The 24,345-nt window shown below is 52.4% G+C and overlaps 1 protein-coding gene across 2 annotated transcripts in view; it reads left to right on the forward strand.

The window, feature by feature from the left end:
• Positions 1–24,285, forward strand: part of CLSTN1 (calsyntenin 1) — a 76,207-nt gene extending 51,922 nt beyond the window's left edge. Inside the window, exons 3-18 of one of the 2 annotated variants that reach the window (XM_080801023.1) lie at positions 1,324–1,519; positions 3,547–3,755; positions 5,078–5,227; positions 5,345–5,530; positions 7,700–7,948; positions 8,298–8,419; positions 12,879–13,041; positions 16,177–16,233; positions 17,405–17,562; positions 18,773–18,921; positions 19,160–19,386; positions 19,894–20,064; positions 20,415–20,560; positions 21,644–21,779; positions 22,076–22,260; positions 22,719–24,285. In XM_080801023.1, the coding sequence (XP_080657149.1) occupies positions 1,324–1,519; positions 3,547–3,755; positions 5,078–5,227; positions 5,345–5,530; positions 7,700–7,948; positions 8,298–8,419; positions 12,879–13,041; positions 16,177–16,233; positions 17,405–17,562; positions 18,773–18,921; positions 19,160–19,386; positions 19,894–20,064; positions 20,415–20,560; positions 21,644–21,779; positions 22,076–22,260; positions 22,719–22,916 (2,702 nt within the window). In that variant the 3' untranslated portion in view covers positions 22,917–24,285. The remainder of the gene's footprint in view (positions 1–1,323; positions 1,520–3,546; positions 3,756–5,077; positions 5,228–5,344; positions 5,531–7,699; positions 7,949–8,297; positions 8,420–12,878; positions 13,042–16,176; positions 16,234–17,404; positions 17,563–18,772; positions 18,922–19,159; positions 19,387–19,893; positions 20,065–20,414; positions 20,561–21,643; positions 21,780–22,075; positions 22,261–22,718) is intronic. The other variant, XM_080801022.1, reaches the window with a different exon arrangement.
• The last annotated feature ends 60 nt before the right edge of the window (positions 24,286–24,345 follow it).

Below are 24,345 nucleotides of genomic sequence, written 5' to 3' on the forward strand. Positions count from 1 at the left end.
TGTAAATATGTGCATCTTTGACTTTTTTCCTTAATTGTTCCATCTTTATTCTTTCCTGCATTACTGACATGGGTTTGTCTTTTCTCCCTTTAGAGAGTTTTGAGGTGACAGTCACCAAAGAAGGTGATGAAGGGTTCTTTCTATCCCTCTTATGATTATTAACCCACTAACTTTGTTTATAAAATTGGGAATCAGCCCTTAAACAGAAGAAACTGTCATGTTCTTTCACCCTGATTTATTCTCCTACTTTGTTTCTATTTTTAAATATCTTGATGGAAATTGTATGTAACCAAACCCTTGGTTAGAAATATCTGGAAATCAGACATCCATTTGAACTGTACGGATAATGTACATTTTTTCCCTCAATTGAACTTCAGAGATTCACTTTGTAACCGTTTTCTGTGAGTCGTAATTTTGGAAGAGGGCAGTCTTATTTTTATGTGAAATACACTTTTCTGAAGTTTGATACGTACAAGAAAACATTTATGTTTGTTCTCCCACAGGCAAGCATGGAAACCTAGATTTTTCACCCCTAATTAAGCTCTGAGCCGGCTTACATGTACTGCTGTCCCCAGACAGGCTTCTTTTTTAGGTCCAATAGTCTAGTTTTGGAAACGCGTCCAGCCAGTCCCTCCCCGTGACAGAACCGATCTTAACAGTAGGCAGTAGCCGTTGAAATGGATGCCTGAGAAGTCGGTATTTCTACCTTTCTCATTCGGTAGTTTGTTTTGATTCCCTAATTTTAGCCAGGCTCATTGCACAGGAAGACTTGTTTCTTTTGATTTTTCTTTCTTTCTTTTTTTTTTTGGACGGAAGTTCTGTCATTATGGTGCTGAACCTATATGTCACCCTTCTCCCTCTCTCGACACTTAACTGCATTTTAGCCTTCTCTCTGGTCCAAATCAAAATGGCTGCCCGGCTGTCCCCCGTAGCTGGGGACAGTTCCTCCGTGTTATCAGGCCACGGCTGTTTGCTCATGAGACTGCTTTTACCCTGGAGCTGTCTTAAGTACTCCTGTGAAATGCCTGTCTATATTTTCTCTTTTTCTCTTTTGTACTCCTGCATGAGTGGATGCAAAGTTAAGCAAGTTGCTTGGTAAAGCCAGAACATGCTTCTTTTTACTAAAGCCCCAGAACTTACCCCCGTCAAAGCACAGTGCCCTTGCTTTGTCCACAGACCCTCTGAACCCCTGGCTGCTGGACTGTTGTCGTTTCTTTTCTTTTGGGGGGGCGTGGGGCCGGGGAGGGGAGGAGAGGGGAGGGCGGGGGTACATGCAGACTCGGCGGGGCAGAAATTCTAACCTGCGCTGCTTTGACTCCCTAGGTGAGATTTGTGGATTTAAAATTCACGGGCAGAATGTCCCCTTTGACGCAGTGGTAGTGGATAAGTCCACTGGTGAGGGACTCATTCGCTCAAAAGAGAAACTGGACTGTGAGCTGCAGAAAGACTACACGTTCACCATCCAGGCCTATGACTGCGGCAAGGGGCCGGATGGCGCCAACGTGAAAAAGTCGCATAAGTAAGTAAGCCGGGCAGGGAGGCGCGTGCGGAGAGCGGTCGTGACCGTTGTCCCTGTCCCCAAGGCTCTGTGGGGTTTGTTTTGTTTTAAGATTTTATTTAATTTGAGGCAGAGGCAGAAAAAGAGGGAGAGAGAGCACAAGCTGGAGCAGGGGGTAGAGGGAGAGGGAGGAGCAGACTCCCTGCTGAGCGGGGGGGGGGGGGGGGCTCGATCCCAGGACCCCTGAGCCAAACGCGGACATTTAACGGACTGAGCCACCCAGGCATCCCCCAAGGCTCTGTGTTTTTAAAGATGAAGCAGAAGATATTTCTGGGTTGTCCCCCATGACACTGGAAGTTCTTCAAGGGCGGGAATCTTGTCTGTTGACCCCACAGCATTAGATGTTGAACTAATAAATGAAGGAGTCGTTTTATCCCACCAAGTACTGTTAAAGAAACTAAGGCCCTGCGCTGAAAATTGGAAAAGCCCAATTTTTCTTGAGGGAGGTATTTTGTTGTTAGAGGCTTTTTGGGGGGGATGAATTCTAAGGGTCTAGAATTCCTTTGTGCTGGCGGGAGCGGGCTGCGTGCTGCGCCCCCTCCTGGCTGTGTCCTGTCCTTCCTGCCTGCGGAGAGCTGGTGTAGCAGACGGGACTCCGGACAAGACCGAGATTTAGACAGAATCCAGTCTCTTCTTGTCTTCTTTTTTTTAAGTGCATAATCCAGCAACGTATATCTTTTTTTTTTTTTTAAGATTTTATTTATTTGGCAGAGAGCACAAGTGGGGGAGTGGAAAGCAGAGGCAGAGGGAGAAGCAGGCTCCCCACAGAGCAAGGAGCCCAAAGCAGGGCTCCATCCCAGACCCCCGGGATCATGACCCGAGCCAAAGGCAATCCCCAACCAACTGAGCCACCCAGGCACTCCAGAATCCAGTCTCTTCTCCACTTGCTCTCCCTTCGGCATTAGGCCAATTTCATTTTGTTGAGTCTGGTTTTTTTTTGTTTTTGGTTTTTTTTAAATTATTTAATTTTTTATTTGACAGAGAGAGAAATCACAAGTAGGCAGAGAGGCAGGCAGATAGGAAGGGAGAAGCAGGCTCCCCACTGAGCAGAGAGCCCAACGCGGGGCTCGATCCCAGGACCCTGGGATCATGACCTGAGCCGAAGGCAGAGGCTTAACCCACTGAGCCACCCAGGTGCCCTTTGTTGAGTCTGTTTTTACTTAGTGCCTGGGCTGAGGAGAGAGGGACATGTCGGGGGTAATAGCACATGACCCTCTGTGAGGGTCAGGGGGACACATGGCATTGGGCGTGGAGGGTCTTGGTGAACACTGGGGTGCTCAGAGCCAGCGAATCACCTTACTGTTGTCCTTGAAAAAGGCCTTACTTCAGTCAGAGATCTTGTCTGAGTCAGAAACATGCCCTGATCAGTAGCCCTTGACACTGACCATTTCCGCTCTTCGCAGCTGGGTCTGATGGCACCTTTAGTGCCTCTTGCCGGAGCTGGGGAGGTAGAACATGGCAGCAAGGGGTCTGCTAGGAGGGGAAAGCTGAGATCATGTTGAAGTCCTTCGTTTGTTGGGTCAGTCATGGGGGATGGGCAACAATGGGTTGCTAGTGGTCTTGGTTCCACAGAAGCTGGACAGAACTGTTTCCAGGCTCCCAGACTCCCTGTCCATGTTTCCCATCTTCTGTGTCTTACCCCCTCTTCCTTGGGCTCTAATTTTGTCTTATCTAGTTTATCTCCCTTCTGCATGCCCTGTCCCATACTGTCAAGAAAACTCCGAGTCTCTCTTATTTTATATTACTGCCTTTCTTTATTTTACCAGCTGCCTTACTCTTGGGATCTGGAGGAATCAACTCAAATTCCTGTTTTAACTTTCTAAAGTTGTCTCCACACTAAAGTAAAAACAATGACTTAATTTTGATCTCCATCATTTGAACTTCATGAAACAAGATAGTAGCAAAAGATAAATTTTAAAACCAGGAAAGAATTGGTATGCTCTGGGTCAAAAAGCAGACCGAACATACAGCTTTCCTTCTTCTTCCAGAGCAACTGTCCACATTCAGGTGAACGACGTGAATGAGTACGCGCCGGTGTTCAAGGAGAAGTCCTACAAGACGACCGTCGTCGAGGGAAAACAGTATGACAGCATCCTGCGGGTGGAGGCCGTGGACGCCGACTGCTCCCCTCAGTTCAGCCAGATTTGCAGCTATGAAATCGTCACTCCAGATGTGCCATTCGCCATTGACAAAGATGGTAAGTCGGAGGAGCAGACCTTCCTGACCGGGGAGACGGTCCGTGGACAGGTCTGCGCGCAGGCAAAACTCAAAGATCGGGATGATCTCCGCCCCTCCCTTCAGGCTGCTGTAGAAAGTACCCCAAGCTGGGGGCTCATACGACAGACGCTGGCTTTGTCGCACGGTTCTGGAGGCTGGGAGACCAGGATCGTGGCACTGGCAGACCCAGGGTCTCCTGAGGCCTGAGGCCTGGTTCACCGGTAGCCATCTTCTTGCTGCATCCTCACGTGGCAGGGAGAGAGAGAGCCCTCTGGATCCCAGTGTGGGGGCCTCACGACCTCACCTAAACCTGAGTTCCTCCCCCAGAAGCACCTCCTTATAAGTGCATGGTATGGGGTGCTAGGACTTCAGTGTATGGGTTTGGGGGGCACAAGCATTCAGTCCATAGCAGAGCCCTTCTGGTGTGTGTGTGTGTTTCATATTTTTTTTAACCTGTCCCCTGAAAGCCTTGCTTCTGGCACCTGAAATCGTGTGTTCTTTATGGGGCACCTTTCTTTTTCCTCTCCCAAGGTCTAAAAAATCCCCCACTTCATGTGTTTTTAATCTGTACCTTCTCACCTTTTCATCAGTGCGCATCTAAAAAGACTGACCTTTGGTTGGTCTGTTTTCTGTTCTCCGTTAGATTTGGATCTTCTGCCTCATCTGACCGTGAAGGTTTATGCCTTCCTTCCAGATCCTCCCATCCCCCGTCATTGAGCAGAATGAGCTCGTGCCAAAACTCCGCTTCTTTATTAGCTTATGGCTTCTTGACGGTGATACAGGGTCTCTGCTGTTAATGCACCATCCAGAATCTTCTCAGGAAATCACAGACATTGCGAACACTTTGCAGACATCCGCACTCACATTCAAAAGCAGGCCCCTCTGTTCTAGGGGGTGGGGGTAAGGAATCTCTCTGTCTTTCTCTGACACACACACAAAGGAAATCTTTCAGCAAGAAATAGATTTAGTGCAACTTGATCTTGTGTTCCGTATTTGAAGTACTTGAGTTATTTTGTCTTCTTTGTCCTCTTACATGCAAACTGCTTAATCTTAAAGCAAATACATAAAACCAAAATAGAAAAACCATAGGAATAAGTGAAGGTTGAATTGTGTAGACACGTTCCCTCTGTTGACACAGTCCTTCAAGGTGGACTCAGTGGTGTTCGAGCTCAGGACAGCCAGACCGAGTGTTAAGGACCTCCGGCCGGAGCTTTCTTTCCCCTCAGTGTTGATGCTTGAAGCCGGTGTCCTTTGTGTCCCCGCCCGGCTCTGCGTTCTCACTGTTGCCTCTGCTCCCGGAAGGTTATATAAAAAACACAGAGAAGCTGAACTACGGGAAGGAGCACCAGTACAAGCTGACGGTCACCGCCTACGACTGCGGGAAGCGGAGGGCGGCGGAGGACGTCTTGGTGAAGGTCAGCATCAAGCCCGCCTGCACCCCGGGGTGGCAAGGTGAGCCTCGTCTCCGTTCTCCTCCCGCACCTGCTCTTTAAACGGTGTTGACCAGAGAAAGCTGAAGTGTGAGTTTCCCTCCTTTCTCCCCACCCCCGGGTTTGTGGCCTGACCCAGGGTGGACCAACAGGATCGAGTACGAGCCTGGCACGGGCACCTTGGCCCTCTTCCCCAATGTCCACCTGGAGACGTGCGATGAGTCCGTGGCCTCGGTGCAGGCGACCGTGGAGCTGGAGACCGGCCACATCGGGAAAGGCTGTGACCGGGACACCTACTCGGAGAAGTCCCTTCACCAGCTGTGTGGTAAGGGGGGGCCGGCCCGGTGGTCTCCCCGGAAGGCGAGAGACCCCCCTCTCAAATGGAAGGGAATGTGTGTGTGTGTGTGTGTGTGTGTGTGTTGCTGGACAGAATCAGACACTGAAACACACTTGGACCCTCTGGAAGGGCCATCGCTGTCTTCCTGGCTAGTTTTCCTACTGGGTGGCTTTTAGGAGGTTCATAAACTCCCGTCAGTCTATTCAGAACGTTACGGGCATGTGCATTTTAAGAACCAATGATTGGAGGAACGTATTTCTCTAACCTAGGGCATCCTCCAAAGAGGGATTACGTAAGTGGACTGAGTTTGAAACAAAAGCAGATGTTTATCTCAAGATGAAGAAAAAAACGTAGGTAAGGCAATAGCTTCTGGCAAACGTGAGGCGGAAAATCAAAAGTAAGGATACTCCCATCTCGTTTCGAGTCTCAGCAGACTCTCTTTGCCACAAACATTACGTGAATCGGAGACCAGTGGTTACAGATCTGATCAAAGCCTGGCGCTGTCTTCACCATCAGTTTTTCTGGTTTATCTAAATGAGGCAGAGGTGAGGTGTGGCTGCCTGTCGTGGAAAGTGCCGAGGAAGACTGCCTTCGTCAGGGACAAAACACCTGTGACTTGAATGAGGTCTTCGTGATCTGGGGTGTTTTGCGCTTCAAGAGCTACTCAGTGTTGGCTCTGCCAGACGCACTGGCCCTTGCTTACCTGTCTCTCCACCAGCCTGGTAACAGCCAGCAGATTTAGGATTTCTTACAAAACTGGAATAAGCAAAAGCAAAAAAGTATACTATACTCTGGTGTGGCATGACTGAGTCCAAATAGTCATGTACTTAAGTATGTAAATAGTTAAGAGGACTGGGGCATATCCTGTTTTAAACGATGTGTGGGGAGGGGCAGAGCGAGAAGGGGAGAAGCAGGCCCCCCACTGAGCAGGGAGCCCGATGCGGGGCTCGATCCCAGGACCCTGGGATCATGACCTGGGCCAAAGGCAGATACTTAACAACTGAGTCACCCAAGCGCCCCGATACATATTTAAGTATAATGTTTAAAACTCATTTTCTCTCCGGTGTCGTGATTTTTTATGGTGTCAGATGAACATTTTCTCAACAGAACAGTTTAAAGTCAGGAAGAATGGAAAGGATTTCGTATGCGGGGGCTTACTGTATGCTCTGGGCTTCCACAAGTGCCTGTCAGGCCTACAAAGGAGGTGGTGGTGACCTCATTTTTACTGAGGAATAAACTGTGACTGGAGGGGGATGGGGTCACACTTTTAGGGAGTGGCAGGTGCTCACATCTGACCAAGGTTATGTGTTAGGTGATGTGGCTCCGAGGACCAGGTGACTGGGAGAACTCAGCCTTCTTCTGTGGACGCATTTAAACGAAAATTGCGCTTGGCAATATATGACAGCTGGAAGATTTTTTCATATCCTTTGGCTTCTTAATTCCATTTCTAGGAATTTATGCTAAGGGAATAATCATGGAGTCACACAGAGGTCCTCATAAAGGCAAGGTTTGTCATAGAAAAAAGTAGGGACAACCTCAGTGTTCACTAGGGAGATCAGTTAAGTCACAGTATATCTGTGCAATGAAATGCCTTTCACACATTTAAAATTATGCTGAGGAAAAATATTAATGGGAGTGTAGGTATGTACGCACCTCACCAGACTCCCTTTTTATAATAAGTATATATTCATAAGGAAAAGACTGGAAGTGTTTATACACAGATGTTAATAGTGGATATGTTTCGGCAGGATTGCAAGTAAGACTTTCTTCCCTTTTTCCTTTTTTAAAAATATCCACGGTTATTATTTATGAATTTTTATTTATTTTTTTTAAAGATTTTATTTATTTATTTATTTGACAGAGAGAGAGAGATCACAAGTAGGCAGAGAGGCAGGCAGAGAGAGGGAGGGGAGGAAACAGACCCCCTGCTGAGCAGAGAGCCCAACTCGGGGTTCAATCCCAGGATCCTGAGATCATGACCCGAGCCGAAGGCGGAGGCTTAACCCACTGAGCCATGCACGCGCCCCTAATTTTTTATTTTTTAATCAAAACTGGGGGGACTATAAACTGGGACTAGCCAGTTGTTGCATTAGTGTGGCTTTGAAACTGTACCTTTTAAGCCCTTCACGTGTGTTGAGTGTCACTGTGTCGGCCTAGGTGCTGCGTCAGGCACTGCCGAGCTGCTCCCTTCCCCAAGCGGGTCCTTGAACTGGACTGTGGGCCTCCCCACCGACAATGGCCATGACAGCGACCAGGTCTTCGAGTTCAACGGCACACAAGCAGTGAGGGTCCCAGATGGCGTCGTCTCGGTCAACCCGAAGGAGCCTTTCACGATTTCTGTGTGGATGAGGCACGGGCCTTTTGGCAGGAAGAAGGAGACGATTCTCTGCAGCTCAGACAAGACAGGTAGGTTAATGTGCCGTTGGGGCATCCGTCGTACTCGAGTGGGCCCCGAAGTGGTCGCTGGAGGCAGGGCACCTGACTTCCCCCAGAGGCTCCCACAGGCTGGTGGCGACACACGTGTCCTGTGCTCTGGACTGGGGCACTGTGTCCTTGAGATACTGCACTAGCCTCGGTGAGTTGGGCCCCACGTCTTAGTGAAACCCAAGGGTGTTTGTTTCTAAACTCTGCCTTGGCCCAACTGGAGAAGTCACTTGCGCTGGTGAAACTGTCTTCCAAATCCATTAAGGAATTGGTTTTTACTTCTCCGCTGGGTCCTAAGTTGGCGATTCACCAGTGGGATTTCTCTCTGCAGACATGAACCGGCACCATTATTCCCTCTATGTCCACGGCTGCCGGCTTGTTTTCCTCCTCCGCCAGGACCCTTCGGAAGAGAAGAAGTACAAACCTGCAGAATTCCACTGGAAGTTGAATCAGGTGCATGCCTGGAAAACTGGCTGGGTTTGATCTTTCCAAGAGTATGAGTAGGTGTTGCAACCTTACGTGGGACCGGCTGCATGGGGGCAGCTTACAGGCAGTGTGTATTTATGTTCTTGAGTCAATACAAACGTATAAAAAACTTTTTGCAACCTATGTAGACATTGTAGACACAGTTCTCTTCTAGTAACCACAGTGACCGTGTTCAGTTTCTTCTGATGACATTTCAAAAAAACTTTATTATGTAGGTGATGGGTGGGGGGAGCAGGCTCCCTGCTGAGCAGAGAGCCCGACATGGGGCTCGATCCCAGGACCCTGGGATCATGACCTGAGCCGAAGGCAGAGGCTTTAACCCACTGAGCCACCCAGGCGCCCCAAGAAATTTTATGCTTTAAATTCAAAATCCTATGTTGTAATTTACTGAAATAAGCAGCATTTGCTTAAAAATTGGGATTGAGATCCCGGTATTGGTTTATTCATTACTTAAAGCCTTGGCTCTTGAACTGTACCAAGGAGCCCCCGGGGGCCTCAGCTGAAATTGAGGGGTGCCACGGGTGCTTTAAGTTGTCACGGAGCCAGCAGCTGTAACATCTTTCAGAAACCACACGAATACTAGCTTGAGGGAGTTTACAGTTTCGACATTAGGTCACGTTATAGCCCTTTTGATGATAGCGTATCTGTGCAAAGCCACTTTCCCAGCAGTTTCTGTGATAAAAAGCAAGTGTCACGTGAAAAAGACCGACATGTTACAGGAAGCAGGGGGACTCTGTACACTGGGAAGGCCTGTCCATTAAAATCACAGCAGATCATTTCTCCCCCTGATTTTGGGTTGGGTCAAGACGGACACCTGTGGCCCGAGCTCAGTTCTGTCTTGTGGAGTTAGTGGGCCGGAACTGACGAATGTCTGCCTGTAGTTGCTGGAACACAGCGTCGTCCCCAACACGTACAAGATAGATCGAAGTGTGCGAGCGCAAGCGAGACAGGAGGGCTGTGTGTGACAGTGCGAAGTGCCAGTCCAGCCGGTAGCAGTCATCTCTTACTCGTGTCGTTTCCGTTTTCATAGAGAATCTGTCTGAGAAACTTTTATACATATGGTTTTTCAAGAAACTAAAGAAAGGTACAGTCCAGAAAAAAACTCTGCCATGTACGTAGAATTCGTGGGCCCAGTTCTAATAACCACAGTCTCTATTTATGTATTTAGTTTCTTCAGATAACAGTAAAAAAAACTTTATTATGGGAAATTTCAGCATAGGTAAAAGCAGACAAATGTAAAGAACAACTCCATGTACCCTTCCCCCGGCTTCAACAGTGCACACTTGGCCAGTCTGGTTTCGTCGTTCCCCTGTTCAGTGTCGATGGTTGTTGTTACCTCCTCGAGTAAATGCCAGTTTGTTCTCTGTGGGGTAATGCAGTTGGTGCCTCTGAATGGAAGCAGAACTACAATTCTTTGGTTACATCTTAAATGTAACATCTTAAAAAATGAACAGGGCGCCTGGGTGGCTCAGTCAGGTAGGCGTCCAGCTCTTGATTTCGGATCAGGTCATGATCTCAGGGTCATGAGATCGAGCCCCGCGTTGGGCTCCCCGCTCACGGAGTCTGCTTTGGTTCGCTCCCTCTGCCCCTCCCAGGCTTGTGCATGTGTGCGCTCGCTCTCTCTCTCTCAAAAAAAAATTTGACAGTTCCTTAATATCGTCCGATATCTAGCCAATGCTCAAAGTTTCAGATTGTTTCATTAGTATATTTTTTAATTTATTTGAAAGAGAAAGCACAAGTGAGAGCGAGAAGCAGAGGGAGAAGGAGAAGCAGGCTCCCTGTCAAGCAGGGAGCCTGACGCGGGGCTCTACCCCAGGACCCCGAGATCACAACCTGAGCTGAAGGCAGATGCCCTGAACCACCCAGGGCCTGTCCTGTAAATATTCTTATATTTATAATCTGTCTGAATCAGGACCCAAATAAGGGGCCATACATGGTGACTGGTTGATAACCCTTTTGACTTTATTTTGTAATCTGTGGATTTTTCTCTTCTCTCCTGTAATTTTTTTGATGACAAAATCAGGTCGTTTGTCCCACAGACTTTCCTGTAGTGTAGATTTGCCTGGCTGTATCCATCCTTGTGCCTATAAATCCATGGCGTGGCCTCAAGGGTCGATGGGGCTCGGGTTTGCACGTTCCTGTGTCTGGTGGTTCGTGTTTCTGTGATGGGAGGAGCCATTCGTGCTCATTCCGTCTCGGTCGTCCGTGTCGTGGGAAGTGTGTCCGTGGGAAGGACTCATGGGAGCAGCCCGAGTTCCTCCATGTTGGTAGTGTGTTTGTGGCCTTTACACAGAAGGTCAGTTTGGCTGGATCTAAAGTCTCTGGCTCCCATTTAGGGTTTGCAGGAACAGAACATGTCCCTGTCGGTTGTCCTCGGATGGAAGACGCGGCTGCCATGCTGTCAGCCATCCGATCTCTTTCCCTCGTAAAACACTTGGTCCTTTGGTTTGGGTGACCGAAGGATGCATTTCTTTTTCTTTTCTTTCTTTTTTTTTTTTTGAAGCCAGTTCTTCTTGTGCCTACGTCTTGATTGTTTGGGGTCTGTTTCCCCAGATACGTGGTATACCCTTTTCTTAGCATATATTAAAGCCATTTGGCGTTTCAGGCAAGTTTTTGGCGCTGCTGTTAACAGTTCTTCGCACGACCCACTCCTCGCTTTGCTTTTCTTCCCTGGGGACCCCCCCCTTTGGTGGGTAATCCTTGCCTGTTTTCTGTGTCTGGCACTTTCTACTCCTGTTTTGTCAGCTCTTGTCTGAGCTGCTGTAGCCATGAACTACATTCCTTTGTGTTCTGTGTCCCTTTCCTGACAATTCTGGTGTGTTTTGAGACAATACATGATCATTTTCATGTTTGTTGCTGGCACGACTTGAAAGGGGGTCTGGAGAGAGATTATCCCGACAGTCCTCTTTCTCTTAAAAAGTTCGTATGGGATTGAGCTGTGGTCCTTTCTCCCCTCCTCATTTTTGCATAAAATTACTTTTCCTGTACTTTCAAAAGAGGGAGTTGGCTGGCATGACCTTTTTCCCAGTTTCTGGGCTCTGCCTCCCCGTTCTGTTGTCATAAAGCACCTCAGCCACCCTCTGCTGTCCCATGGACTGGGCGCTCTGTTGCTTTTCCCTACCTACACGCATCTCGGGGTGCACCCGTGCATCTTGGGGTACACCGGGGCACTGAACTGAGGAGGGTCACGGGTGTCATCTGTGGCTTTGGACTTTGCCATTCTGATCACCCAGTTTTCAGGGAAATCTGAAAATTATGCCAGTTCTACCCCTAACTTCTCAGAATACTCTCAGGGACTTTTGACTAAAGTCAGACAGACTTTCAGTTACAGTTATCATTCTGCCGACGCCCCGGAAACCTGCGGTACAAGAACGAGGGGGACCATAGACACTGCTTTCTGGAGGAGCTAAAACTACAAAACTTGCTTTAAATAGAGACAAGCTGAAATTAAGGTATTACCTGCCTCAGAAGTGAATTGCTGTGCAATCCCTTCATTTAAAAAGATTTCATATAATCAAGTGTATGTGCTTATCTGTTAGGCAGATGAGATAGACATGGACCCAGTGTTAGAGGTTTGGATTTTTCTGTAATAAACTCGTCAGGAGCAGCCGCTTTTCTCTGGGGGATATACTTTGGTAATTCTTTCATTGATTGTGATGTTTTTAGCCTGTTGAAGTCCTCGTCAGTTCAGTGTTTTAGAATGTGTAGGTTGGGCAAGCTTATTTAGAAATACCTTTTTGAAAACTTGATCCCGCTCCGTCTCTTTCTCTGCCTCTGTTCTCGGTTGCCTGCCTTCTCCTCTGAAGCCAGAGGTCAGGTCGTGCCGGGCTCACGGGGCCTGGAGGCTGAGGACCAGCGCTTTCCCTCGGCATCGAGGGAGATGCTCCTTCGCGATGGGGAAGGAACACAGCGGGATCCCTCACGCCCTTAGAGCTGTATGCTCAGTTTACTTAGATCATCGCCTTTGAATTGAAAAAGAAGATGCACGCACTCCCTCGGGCCTTATCCTGAGATGGGAAGGGCTTTTCGTTTTGATCCCGAAAAGGAGGCAGGGCCGGTAGGCAGGCTAAGCCGGCTCCGTGGGAGGCTGTCTGGCCTGCAGATACCTGAATCTCGTGGTGCCCGACTGTTGGCAGAAGGGAATTGGGCCGCCCCGTATTCTGAGGCCCTGTCGCGTGATGAGTGAGCCCTGCCCCCTGGTCTGGAAGGTCCTGGCGGTGAGAGTGTTGTTTTGGCTGTTTTGGGCAAAATTCAGTTGAGTGAGTGAAATATATTTTGTGGTTAGATTTTGTAAAAATCGTCTCCTTTTTCGGAGGACATTATTCCTTATGGGTGACCTGCTCTCCATATCCAGTTGTATGGCTCTCACTGTTTCTGGATGAGAGGGAAGGTGGACACTTCATGCTCTGCATTCTCCCTCCCATAGGTCTGTGATGAAGAGTGGCATCACTTCGTCCTCAACGTGGAATTCCCGAGCGTGACTCTCTATGTGGACGGAGTTTCTCACGAGCCCTTCTCTGTGACCGAAGATTACCCACTTCATCCGTCCAAGATCGAAACTCAGCTCGTGGTCGGGGCCTGCTGGCAAGGTAACGGTCACTGGCACCCTCTCCCCGATCTCGGGACTTGAACCCTGCCTCACGGCCATAGTGGTGGAAGCAGGCTCATCTCGATGTCTTGTCCCTCACCCTCGTGTCCTTCATCTTGTCGTGCCTTCTCCTGGGCATGGCCTTTCTGGGGACACTGCCGATGCCGTACTCCAGGGCGCTCACCAGCCGTGCGTTAGAGGACTGAAGCAGCCAGCCCCTTCGGGGAGCCTGGGAGGGAGCATTACCCAGAGGGAGAGTACAGTTGAGGGGTTGTTTTATAAATTAATCTGTTTACTGAAAAGTTCACGAGAATCAGGAGGCGGCAGCTGATCAGGCACAGAACTGTAAGTGTCCCTGGACCCAGAGGACTCTTCCAGAGCGGTCAGTGCCGGCTCACCCAGCAGGAGCTGTGCTTGAAGGGGCTCCCAGACGTCTCCACTACAAGACCAGGGATGGGTGACAGTCACCAAAACGACAATACCATTTATTCGTACTTCTGATGGGCAGGCCGCATGCCAGTCACTTTGTATGCGTTGTCCCACTAATCCTTAACAGTAAGTTTGTGGGGAAAGAGCGGTCTTTAGCCACATTTTATCGCCGAAGAAACTGAGGCTCAGAGCCCAGGGTTAGCCCGCTGAGTAATGTTGGCGTCAGGACTTGAACCCCTGAAGCTGGTGCGTCGAGAGCCTGTGGGCTGATGGGTACCCCTTCTCGGGATAATTGTTTATTAATCTATGAAACAAACGGCATGTGATTTCCTATATAAATTGAACGAGAGTTAGCCAAGTACTAGAAGACTAACGTTTTGGAACGCTCACGCCTGTGCTGCTTTCCTAACACACGGACAGATAAGCACTGGCAGCACGTTTAGTAGCTGCGTCATTCGGAAGCAGTGACGGGCTGCGTGGCATTCGCAGCGGCCGGCACAGTGGGAGAGGAGCGGGGACAGCTGGGCCGCTGTGCCTTGGTACGGAAGGAAAGGTGACCCTCAGAAGTTCGTAGAAGGAAGCACGCCCAAGCTCATGGACCCTCCGTCCACCCTCGAGGTTCACGACCTCACATGAACCTCACACTTGATGGGTTCGCCATCCCCCTAAACAGACCTCGGAATATTTTTTTCTCCCTGTGGAAACATCGTACCTTGAGGTCGGCCAGAAAGTGGCAGAATAGCCTAATTCCCATGACAACGTTGCTTTAATTTCAGGGAATTTGAATTTTTGAGTTTCATCATTTTCCTGCAGATCCTCTTAAATGAAAAATGTCAAGACAGCATTTTACAGTGAACCTCTTTAGCTGACTCCTAGATTTAATTTCGGAGACAGTTCATCTACGAGAATGTGGAACTTGAGGCCAAGGAACGAGGAACAGAATGAGGAATTGTTATAGTTGTCTTTTTTTTTCTTTAATTATTTTATTTATTTATTACAGAGAGAGAGAGAGCATGCACAAGCAGGGGGAGGGGCAGAGGGAGAGGGGGAAGCAGCCCCCTGCTGAGCCAGAAGCCCGATGCAGGACTCCATCCCAGGGCCCTGAGATCATGACCTACGCTGAAGGGAGACGCTTAACAGACTGAGCCACCCAAGTGTCCCTTAGTTGCTAAGTCTTAACATTTCAGTCCAGAGTTGCTTCCCAAATTAAACAATAATTCATGTTTTAAAAATAAGGATTTAAAAAAATAAGAATAAAAATCTGAATGCAAACCGGAGAGCTTTGCTGCTTGGGTCAAAGTAAAGCCCCTTTTCTGGGCTGCCTCTGGGGCCTGTTTGGGCCACAGCGTCTGTCACGCAATGGCCATCAGCTTCCTCTCTTTCTGCCTCAGCTTCTCAAGATCCTTAGCCAGAAAAACATGCCGAAGCTCCCAGACCAGACACGCAGCTTATAAAATGTAGTTTCCCGGGGGGGAAGATCTCCTTCCTCCTTCCTTACAAATTCACGGTGGCGGGCCCATGCTGTAGGCAGTAGCCTCACGGCCATCAGCCAAAATGTCATCCCTAATAAGTTCCAGAGGCACCCAGAGGCATGGTGGGAGTGCAGATGTGCACGCTGGGCCTGTCCCCAGGCTGTCCCCACGCCTCTGCAGCATAGAAGGTGTGGGGACCTGGGGCCTAGGCTGGGAAGTGCTCCCACGACACGATCTGGAAAGTGGAGAGAGTGTGCTCGGTCACCGGCTGTGGGCCTCCCTGGCCTGCTGTTACTGTCAGAACACGGGGCTGGGGCCTGCACGAGGGGTCCGTGGTTAGAGGCTCCAGACCCACCACCCGTGACTGATGACCTGTTTCTCTGGGTGAGTTCCTTAGCCTGGACTCTCCCTTTCTGTTCAGAAAAAGTGGATAAAAATGCCTTCATTTCGGGGCGCCTGGGTGGCTCGGTGGGTTAAAGCCTCTGCCTTCGGTTCAGGTCATGATCCCAGAGTCCTGGGATCGAGCCCAGCATAGGGGGGTCTCTGCTCAGCGGGGAGCCTGCTTGCTCCTCTCTCTCTCCCTGCCTCTCTGCCTACTTGTGATCTGTCTGTCAAATAAATTTAAAAAAAAAATAAATTTTTTTAAAAATGCCTTCATTTCTCTTTGACTTAGGGGTTAAAGTCTAGACCAAAATGAACTTGTTTTGAGCCCAAAAAATACATACTTTTATGTGTTTACTATACACAGACCAGGCTTTGGATGCTTGCTGGTACTGCCAGTTTGTCTAGGCAAGTGTCTCCGTATTAGGGAGAGAAGAGCCGCAGCCCAGGCTGGTTTGTCCTGGTATCCACCCGTCTCTGCCGCCTGTATGAGCGGCTCTTCCAAACGCCCGCCCAGACGCACAGGCCGGGAAGACGGGAGTTCGGTGGGCAGGCGTTTGTTCGTCTTACTTTGAATGGGGCCTGGGTTTTGGCAAGGCAGGTGTGCGAAGGTGAGATAAGAGAAGAATGTGGAGAGGCAGGGAGCTGGGGGGTGGTAAGGCCCAGTCCTCGGAGAAGGTGGTGGAGTATGAGCTTGCTTGCGGGGGTGGGGGTGTCCCCACGGGGGCCAAGACAGGAGGGAATTCTCTCTGTGTTTCATGTTTGGTAGCTTCTCAAGACTAATTTTCAAGTTCCAGTGTGAAGAGCCTAACCTCTTGGTCCTTTTCTATTGTCTTTGTCTTGCTTTTCTACAGAGTATCCAGCATTTGAAAATGACAATGAAACCGAGCCTGTGCCTATGGCCTCTGCAGGTTGCTGGGTCTTTCCCTACGGTTCACTCATGTGTTTCATTTAAAGACGAGACATCAATTCATTCCACATTCCGCATGCGATGCCCAAGTTGCATCTGGTCCCAGAGCCCCTATGAGCCGCTGCTTTGCTTTATGCTCCCCCCACTGCTTCCCGGGAGTGACCCTTTTTTTGCCCAGTCTGATCCCAGTTGAAGTGAGGGCAAATGACTCATTCATGTCCTGCACTAATGGGACTCGCCACCCCACCCCCCAATCAAATTTGACGCTGACCCCACTACGCCACTGCATGAGGCTCCCTGCTGAAATCTTACAGGCCCCATCAGGGAGGTCACCTCCTGGTTCCCCGTGGCTGAACCATGGCACAGGAAGAGATTCATTACTGGATACTCTCTCCTGACCAGTACTAAATTTGAGACACATGTTTCTTAGAAGTCTCAGTCCCCGGTGATGGCTCACAGCGTCTAATGTCCTTATCTTGAACGAGACGTGCTGTCGACATTGGTCTCTTTCGTCATTGCGAGAATAAGTTCTGTTTCACCTGCTCTGGGCTCTCGGCTACAGCCTGTCAAGGGCCACTTTCTGGGTCTCCGTTTTCCTTATAACACCGTCAATGCCCAGTTACCCTCAGTGGTGGGAGCCGGGCACGATCAGCCGTGCGAGGCCCCTCCTATGCAGGCTGGGGGAGTAAGTGTCCCTTTAATCTTCCTAGTCCTGTTGGTGTGGGTTCCTTCCCAAGTTTGTACAGACCCACAAGTGTGCTCAGTCAGAAAAAGCAGCCCAGGGTGAGACCCAGCTGATGGAGAAGGCAGTGATCCAGGAGGCTGGCGCTGCTGGAAGGTGTCACCAGTGCACCAGGGTGACGGGGGCAGTGTAGGCCGCCCTTTCCAGGGAGCAGCCAGTTGCGTGGGGATACTCATGGGACCTCTTGGCTTCCGGGCTTTGGGTGAGGGACCCCAACACCTCTTCTCTGCAGGCCATATGCATGATCATAAACGATTTAATTTCTCCATTGCACTTCCATGTAGATCGCAAGGCTAACAGGATTTGGTACGAACTAACCCGCATGTCCCTCCATCCAGCGGCCACCACCGGTAACACTGCATTGCGAAGCAAAGCAGGAGGCCCCGGGCCGTGCGCGTAACTGCCTGCTCTGTTTCCCCGTGTTCCTAAGGTGGTGAGCTGCACATGACCCAGTTTTTCCGAGGTAACCTGGCTGGCCTGACCGTCCGTTCCGGGAAACTCGCCGACAAGAAGGTGATTGACTGTCTGTACACCTGCAAAGAAGGTCTGGACCTGCAAGTCCCTGAAGACAGCGGCAAAGGCGTGAAGGTGACCTTGGCATTAGCTCGCAGGGCGCTCCCGACCTCCTCCAGTACAAGCATGCAGGCTGCTGGCGAAGGATTGATACGTGATTGATCCTGACCCGTGTTGACCCACAACACCTCTAACCCTGAACGTGGTGGGGGTGGGTTTCCACCGACCAGATCCCCAACTCTCCAGACACCTGCCCCTGCCAGGTGTCCTCCAGTTGGGTTCGGTTCTGACACCGCCCAGCGGGAGTTAGCACAGACCCTGCAGGAGAGGAGGGCTCAGTACCCCCCGCACAGATGCTGCCTGCAGGTACCGGCCCTCGGGTTACCCACACTTTGTCCAGCTTAGCTACAAAGTCGGGGGCCCCCATGATCCCCCCTCCTTTGGGTTTCAGTAATTTGCTTGAACTATTCAGAAAACTGCAGAAAACACTTTGCTTACTGCTGCTGGTTTATTATAAAGAATACAACTCAGGAACAAGCAGGTGGAGACAGTGCGGAAGGCAAGGAAGCCGGGAGGGGAAGGAGCTTCCCTGCCCCTCCAGGAGCACTACCCTCCCAACATGGGAAGCTCCCAAGCTCTGTCCTTCAGGGCTGTTTCCAGAGCTTCTGTTAGGTGTGCACAGCTGGTTAAATCATTGGCCAGAGGTCAGGGTTGGGGCTGAAAGTGCCCTATGGTCACACGGGCTCTGTGGCGGCCAGTTCCGTCCTGAAACCATCTCAGCCACCCAGAAGCCACTCGTTAACACAGATGCTGGTGTGCTTGGAAGGAGCTTATTATGAGTAACCAAAGGTGCATCTGTCACTCAGGACATTTCCAGGGATTGGAGGGCAGAGACCAAATATGTGTGTGTGTGTGTGTGTGTGTGTGTGTGTGTGTGTGTGTGTGTGTGTGTGTGTGTGTGTGTGTATTTTAAAGGTTTTATTGTTTTTAAGTAATCTCTACATCCAACATGGGGCTTGAACTCACAATCCCGCAGTCAAGTCACACGCTGTACCAATTGAGTCGGCCAGGCGCCCCTGTATTTCTAGTCCCACAGATGCATTCGTACCCTGGGCATTTACCCTTGAAGGGGGGGTGGGTCTTGTCTCGGCAGTTCTGTGAGGTTTCCTCCCCAGGTTCCTAATTCAGACTGATGCCCAGCTGACCTCTTTCTTTGCCAGACTGTGTGTGGTTTCAGTTTTTTGCAGTTTGAACCCTTTTTCTCTCCCCTCTGTCCTGATTTCAGATCCATACGAACCCCAATCAGTTGGCGTTGACCTTGGAGGGAGATGACGTCGGGGAGCTGGATAAGGCCATGCAGCACGTCGCCTACCTGAACTCTCGGCAGTTCCCCACACCGGGGATCCGAAGACTTAAAATCACCAGCACGGTCAAGTACGGGCTGATTCTTAACTCTTGAGAAGAAAACATGTCTATTTAGGTTTTTAAGACACCCCGGCCCGGCTTGTTACCGGAGGGCGTGGACGGTAGCATGAATGGTGTTGGGGACCGGTTCCAGGCTGGCCGCTGCCTCTGGCCCCCCGGGGCCTTGGGGAATCCATGGGCCATCACGTGTGTAGCAGAACCACTTCTCGAAGCCCTGACCCTTGCTGCCTCCGTCGCTTGTTGGCAGGTGTTTGAACGAGGCCCCCTGCATCTCCGTGCCCCCGGTGGACGGCTACGTGATGGTGCTGCAGCCCGAGGAGCCCAAGGTCAGCCTCAGTGGCGTCCACCATTTCGCTCGAGCGGCTTCCGAGTTCGAAAGCCCAGAAGGGGTTTTCCTTTTCCCTGAGCTTCGGATCATCAGCACCATCACGAGAGAAGTGGAGCCTGAAGGGGAAGGGGACGAGGACCCCACAGGTAACAGCTCTGCTGGGCTGGTCGCCCTCCCCTTGGCTCGAGCCTGGGTGGCGGACGCCCCACGGCTGCTCCTTCCTGCATGCTTTTTTTCTGAGATTTTGAGACTTGAATGTTTGAATGTTATTCTTGGGTCTGCTCCTGGAATCTGACTTGTAGTTGAGAGCTCATTGTGTTCTTTGGAAAACCCGTCTGGAGAGTCCTTTCCTCTCTGGTGTGATGTCCGGATCTGAGATGCCCTTGTGGAGGCCGAGAGGCTCCGGCCCCATGGCAGGGGACAGTGCTGCTCCCGCTGGCTGTATAGCAGCCCCGCGTTCTTGGGCCGGCCCCGGGGGCCAGTCCTCCCAGACACATAAGGCACCCTGATTCTCGACAGGGCCTCTCCTGGACCTTTGTCATCGGTCACTGAAAGGGCTCTGGGAGCTCGAGGCCAGCTAGCAGGCCCCCCAGGGTGACAGGCCTGTCTGGGCTCCCTGGCCTCTGCCAGTAGTGCTTGGTCTGTTCTTATAGTTCAAGAGTCACTGGTGTCTGAGGAGATCGTGCACGACCTGGATACCTGTGAGGTCACGGTGGACGGGGACGAGCTGAACCCGGCCCAGGAGAGCCTGGAGGTGGACACGGCCCGCCTGCAGCAGAAGGGCATTGCAGTGAGCGCTTCCGACCTGGGCGTGGTCTTCACAGGTGAGCGGGCCAAGGCCAGGCCGGGGGCCGAGCGGGAGCCACAGTCCTGCACACACACACCCCCCGCCCCCAGCCATCCTCTCCGAGCTCTGGGAGAGTCGTGGGGACCGTGGCAGAGGAGGGGCTCAGCCTGGGCTGCTCAGCTTCTCCTGGCAGGAAGGGAAGCACAGGTGTTGCCCCGCTTCCTGTCCTTTCGAGGGGCTGGCAGTGAGGCACGGGAAGGCTCCCCACCCCCTGCAGCGGGACACGCGTGCCCGCTTGGTCCAGCCGCCCCCGGGCCTGACTTTGGCCTCCCTCGACCGTGGCTTTGACCCCAGCCAGTAGGCCACCTTCTTCCCCTGTCCCCACAGGTGTGGACACCATGGCCAGCTACGAGGAGGTGCTGCGCCTCCTGCGCTACCGGAACTGGCACACCAGATCCCTGCTGGACCGGAAGTTCAAGCTCGTCTGCTCGGAGCTCAATGGCCGCTATGTCAGCAACGAGTTTCAGGTGGAGGTGGGTGACTGGGTGCCCCCCGTGGCCCCATGTTCAGAGCATCCGTGAGGCACCTGTTGGGGTGCGTCCAAGTGCGCTAGGCTCTCCCGGCCTGGGGGCTGCTGCAGGTTAGACCCGCGCAGGTTTGGGGGAGCCGGGGGTTGCCGGCATGCCCGGGGTCGCCGGCGTGCCCCTCATGGGCGTCTGAGGGGCCTCTGGAAGGAGGTGGAAGAGCTAGAGGCAGGTGATACCTCGTGAGTAGAGCCGAGGTGGTTTGTTGAGATTTGACGCTGCTTGAGAAAGAGCAGTTGCCAGGGAACCGAAGATTCTCTGCAGACTGCCGGACTGGGGGGAGAGGTCCCGGCGCGGGGCCGGCCCGGGGAGAGGGGTCCCGGGTCCTGGCGCAGGACCACCCTGGGGAGAGGGGTCCTGGCTTGGGGCCAATCCGGGGAGAGGGGTGCCGTGCTGTCTGCTGAGCCTGGTGGTGGCACGTCATGGCACGGGGGTCACAGAGAGCTCACCCTGCTCTGACGTCTTCCACAGGCCTGGACAGCAGCCCCTTCCTCACTCAGGGCTTCTGTGGTGTGGAGAAAACGGGCCCAGAGTTACTCTCAGCAATCGAAGGTCCGCATGGTGACCTCAGAGCAGCCAAGTGCTGATGTCTCAGTGCTAAGGAATCGATGAGGGTTTTGTTTGAGCCAAAAGCTAACAGATTTGGAAGGAAACCAATGGTTCTGATTTGTGCTTTTTCACGTGGCTGTGGTTTTGGGGAAAAGCGGGGAAATGAGCTATGCCAGGGCTTCTCGAATGACCTGCAGCGAAGGACAGCGGTGGTGGTTTTTCTGGTCTTTTGTGGACAGATTCTTTTATGAAATGCAGTAAAAAGGAATTACTAGAACAGCATTCTGTTTCTGGGATTGCCGACAGTACCAGGCAGTTAGGACGGTTTCTGAGAGCTGAGCCTTGACTTTTCTCTGTTCTCGTCTCATCGGCTTAGCAGTGCGGGTCCAGAAACCCCTTTGAGTCGTGCTAGTCCCGGTAGCTTCTGGACTGCGTTTCTGCCGCTGGGCCACGTTCAGGCTGCTGTGTGTGTCTCTGGTGCAGGTGAACGTCATTCCCGCGGCCAGCCCCATGGAGCACGCCAGTCACATGGCCGCGCAGCCCCAGTTCGTGCACCCGGAGCACCATGCCTTCGTCGACCTCTCAGGGCACAACCTGGCCAGCCCCCACCCCTTCGCAGGTAGGACCACGGGCAGAAGCAGAGCCGTCTGCGTCGGTCCTGGTGGGGGATGCCCTACCGCGTCCTGCTGGAAGCCCAGCCCCCAGTCTGAGCAGCCCCGGCCGGGCTCCGTGATTCTGTGCCTCCCTCGAGGGACAAAAGCTCCAGCAGGGCAGCCAGGGGCCAGTGCAGGGCTGGAAACCTGTGCTGAGACTTTCCTCACATTTCTTCCTGTTCTCTGGGGTCAAAGCCGCCGTGTGTTCATGGGGCCCAGGGACAGGTGCCAGCCTCACCGCCGTGTCTCCCCTCGGTTGCAGTTGTCCCCAGCACCGCCACGGTGGTCATTGTGGTGTGTGTCAGCTTCCTGGTCTTCATGATTATCCTGGGCGTGTTCCGGATCCGGGCCGCTCACCGGCGGACCATGCGGGACCAGGACACCGGGAAGGAGAACGAGATGGATTGGGACGACTCCGCCTTGACCATCACCGTAAACCCCATGGAGGTAGGTGCGGGCAGGCGGCCCCCGTGACCGCACGCCCCTGCGGGCCAGAGCAAAGTGACACGCGCCCCAGAGAAGCCACGTGGCCATGGCACCTCCGCGTTTCTGTGGCTTAAATGTCATGTGACCCACATGACAAGTTGGTGAGGTGTGGGTATCCCCAGTCTTCGGGTGGGCAAACTGAGGGCCCAGAGAGGCCTTATCCCAGCTCGTGCCGCCCCGTCAGGGGAGAAACACAGTCCCTGCCCGTGACGGACCCCGTGGGTGGCGGCCAGAGCTCCATTTTCCCTTCCATCTGGGATGAGGTTACTTCCAGAATAATCCAGCCCTCCCTCGGCGTGGAGTGTGACGCGGGGAGTTCCCTTCCTCTGCGGCTCCTGGGGGGTGAACATCCGTGGACACTCAGCTTGTGCACAGAGAAGGGGCCCTGGGCTCGGTTTCCCATGCTGTCTCTTTGTCAGACGTACGAGGACCAGCACAGCAGCGAGGAGGAGGAGGAGGAGGAAGAGGAAGAGGAGAGCGAGGATGGGGAGGAAGAGGATGACATCACCAGCGCCGAGTCAGAAAGCAGCGAGGAGGAGGAGGGGGAGCACGGGGACCAGCAGAACGTGAACAGGCAGCAGCAGCTGGAGTGGGACGACTCTACCCTCAGCTACTGAGCCTCGAGGCCGCACCCCCCGCCTCCTCTCTCTGCGTCAGGAGACCCTGCTGTCGTCTGTCCTCCCAGCCCCAAGGGTCCACGGTGTACAAAGTCATTCTGGCCAGTAGGTCTGCAGACCCTCCCCATCGCTGACCATCCGCCTGTGCTTGGTGTGTAGGCCCCCCCGCCCTCCACCCAGACCGCCCCGAAGCTATGTGGGGAGCTGACGCGCGCTCCCCGCGGCTCGCTCTGCGCGGCCCCCTCGCGCCCCCAGAAAAGCTGCAATGACCGGACTCGTTGACAAAGGGTTAAAATTGCTCACTCCCACCTCGTAATCCTGTTTTCTTTTTCTAAAGTTTTTATTTTTTCCAAACTAGTGCATGTATAAAATGGCAGAGTGGGGGTTAATATGTAGATGATGAACTTTTTAATATTTTGTAAATAAACTGGGATTCCTCATGTCCTCCATGCTAGCGTGACCCAGGACTGGCATGCAAAGTGAAGCTTGAATCACAGCACAGGACACCCCGCGGGCTCCTGCCCACCCCCGCCCGAGAGGAGAGGGCCCTGACCCGCTCTGTCTTTGCCACGCGCACCCCCTCGGCCGGTGGCCAGGCAGTGAGGGCGCACGGACTTGCCCCCCCCCCCCGGGAGGGCACTGGATTGGGAACCCCTCTCTGGAGGCTGGAAACGGCCAGGCCTTTCCTGTGGGATTCTACCCATTTCTGCCGTGGCGGAGGGGTGGGCGTGCCGGGGCGGCCGGCAGCTCCTGGCGCAGGAAGCGGGACTCCTCGTGCACGGCCTTGGGCGCTCCCCTCCCAGATGTCCGTCGCCCTGCTGGTGAGTGTGCGTACGGGTGGGGCACAGCGTCTGGCCGCTTGGTTTGGAGGCAGAACGGGCCCAAGTGGCCCCTACTTAGAACGCCCGGAGGACAGACGCACTCCAAGGACGCCTTTGGCCCGAAGGCAGAGTGTCGCCCCCCCACCCCCCCCAGCCCCCGAGGGAAGCCCCGCTCCCTGGGAGTGGGGAGTGCCAGGGAGCGGGGCGTGCTGCTGCTCGGCCTCGCAGGGACAGAGAAGGAGAGGACAAGTCCTGAGCTAAAACCCCCACGGCACTTTGTTTTTAATTTTCATGTAAAATTTTAGATTTCTAAAACTGGGGGAAAATCATTTTGAATCCTGTTCTGTGATCATAACTGCTAGTTTCGAGGACACTGCGGCTGTCCTGCGTCGTGTGTGGCCGTCCTCCTCGTACTGTCACTGTAGCTGCTCCGTGTAGACAATGATAGAGGCTAACGCGGGCTCCGCGTGGGTCGCTTTCCGGATGTGTATATTGACGAGGTCAGAACGTGTGTACACTACAATAAAGTGCTGGTTCTAACTCCAGTAGCAGAGTGTGTCAGGTTTGGTCCTGCCTTTGTTTCAATCCTGCATCCGCTTGCTTTTTTT

This window comes from Martes martes (genome assembly GCF_963455335.1).
Source record: "Martes martes genome assembly, chromosome: 4".
In the NCBI taxonomy this organism is placed as follows: Eukaryota; Metazoa; Chordata; class Mammalia; order Carnivora; family Mustelidae; genus Martes; species Martes martes.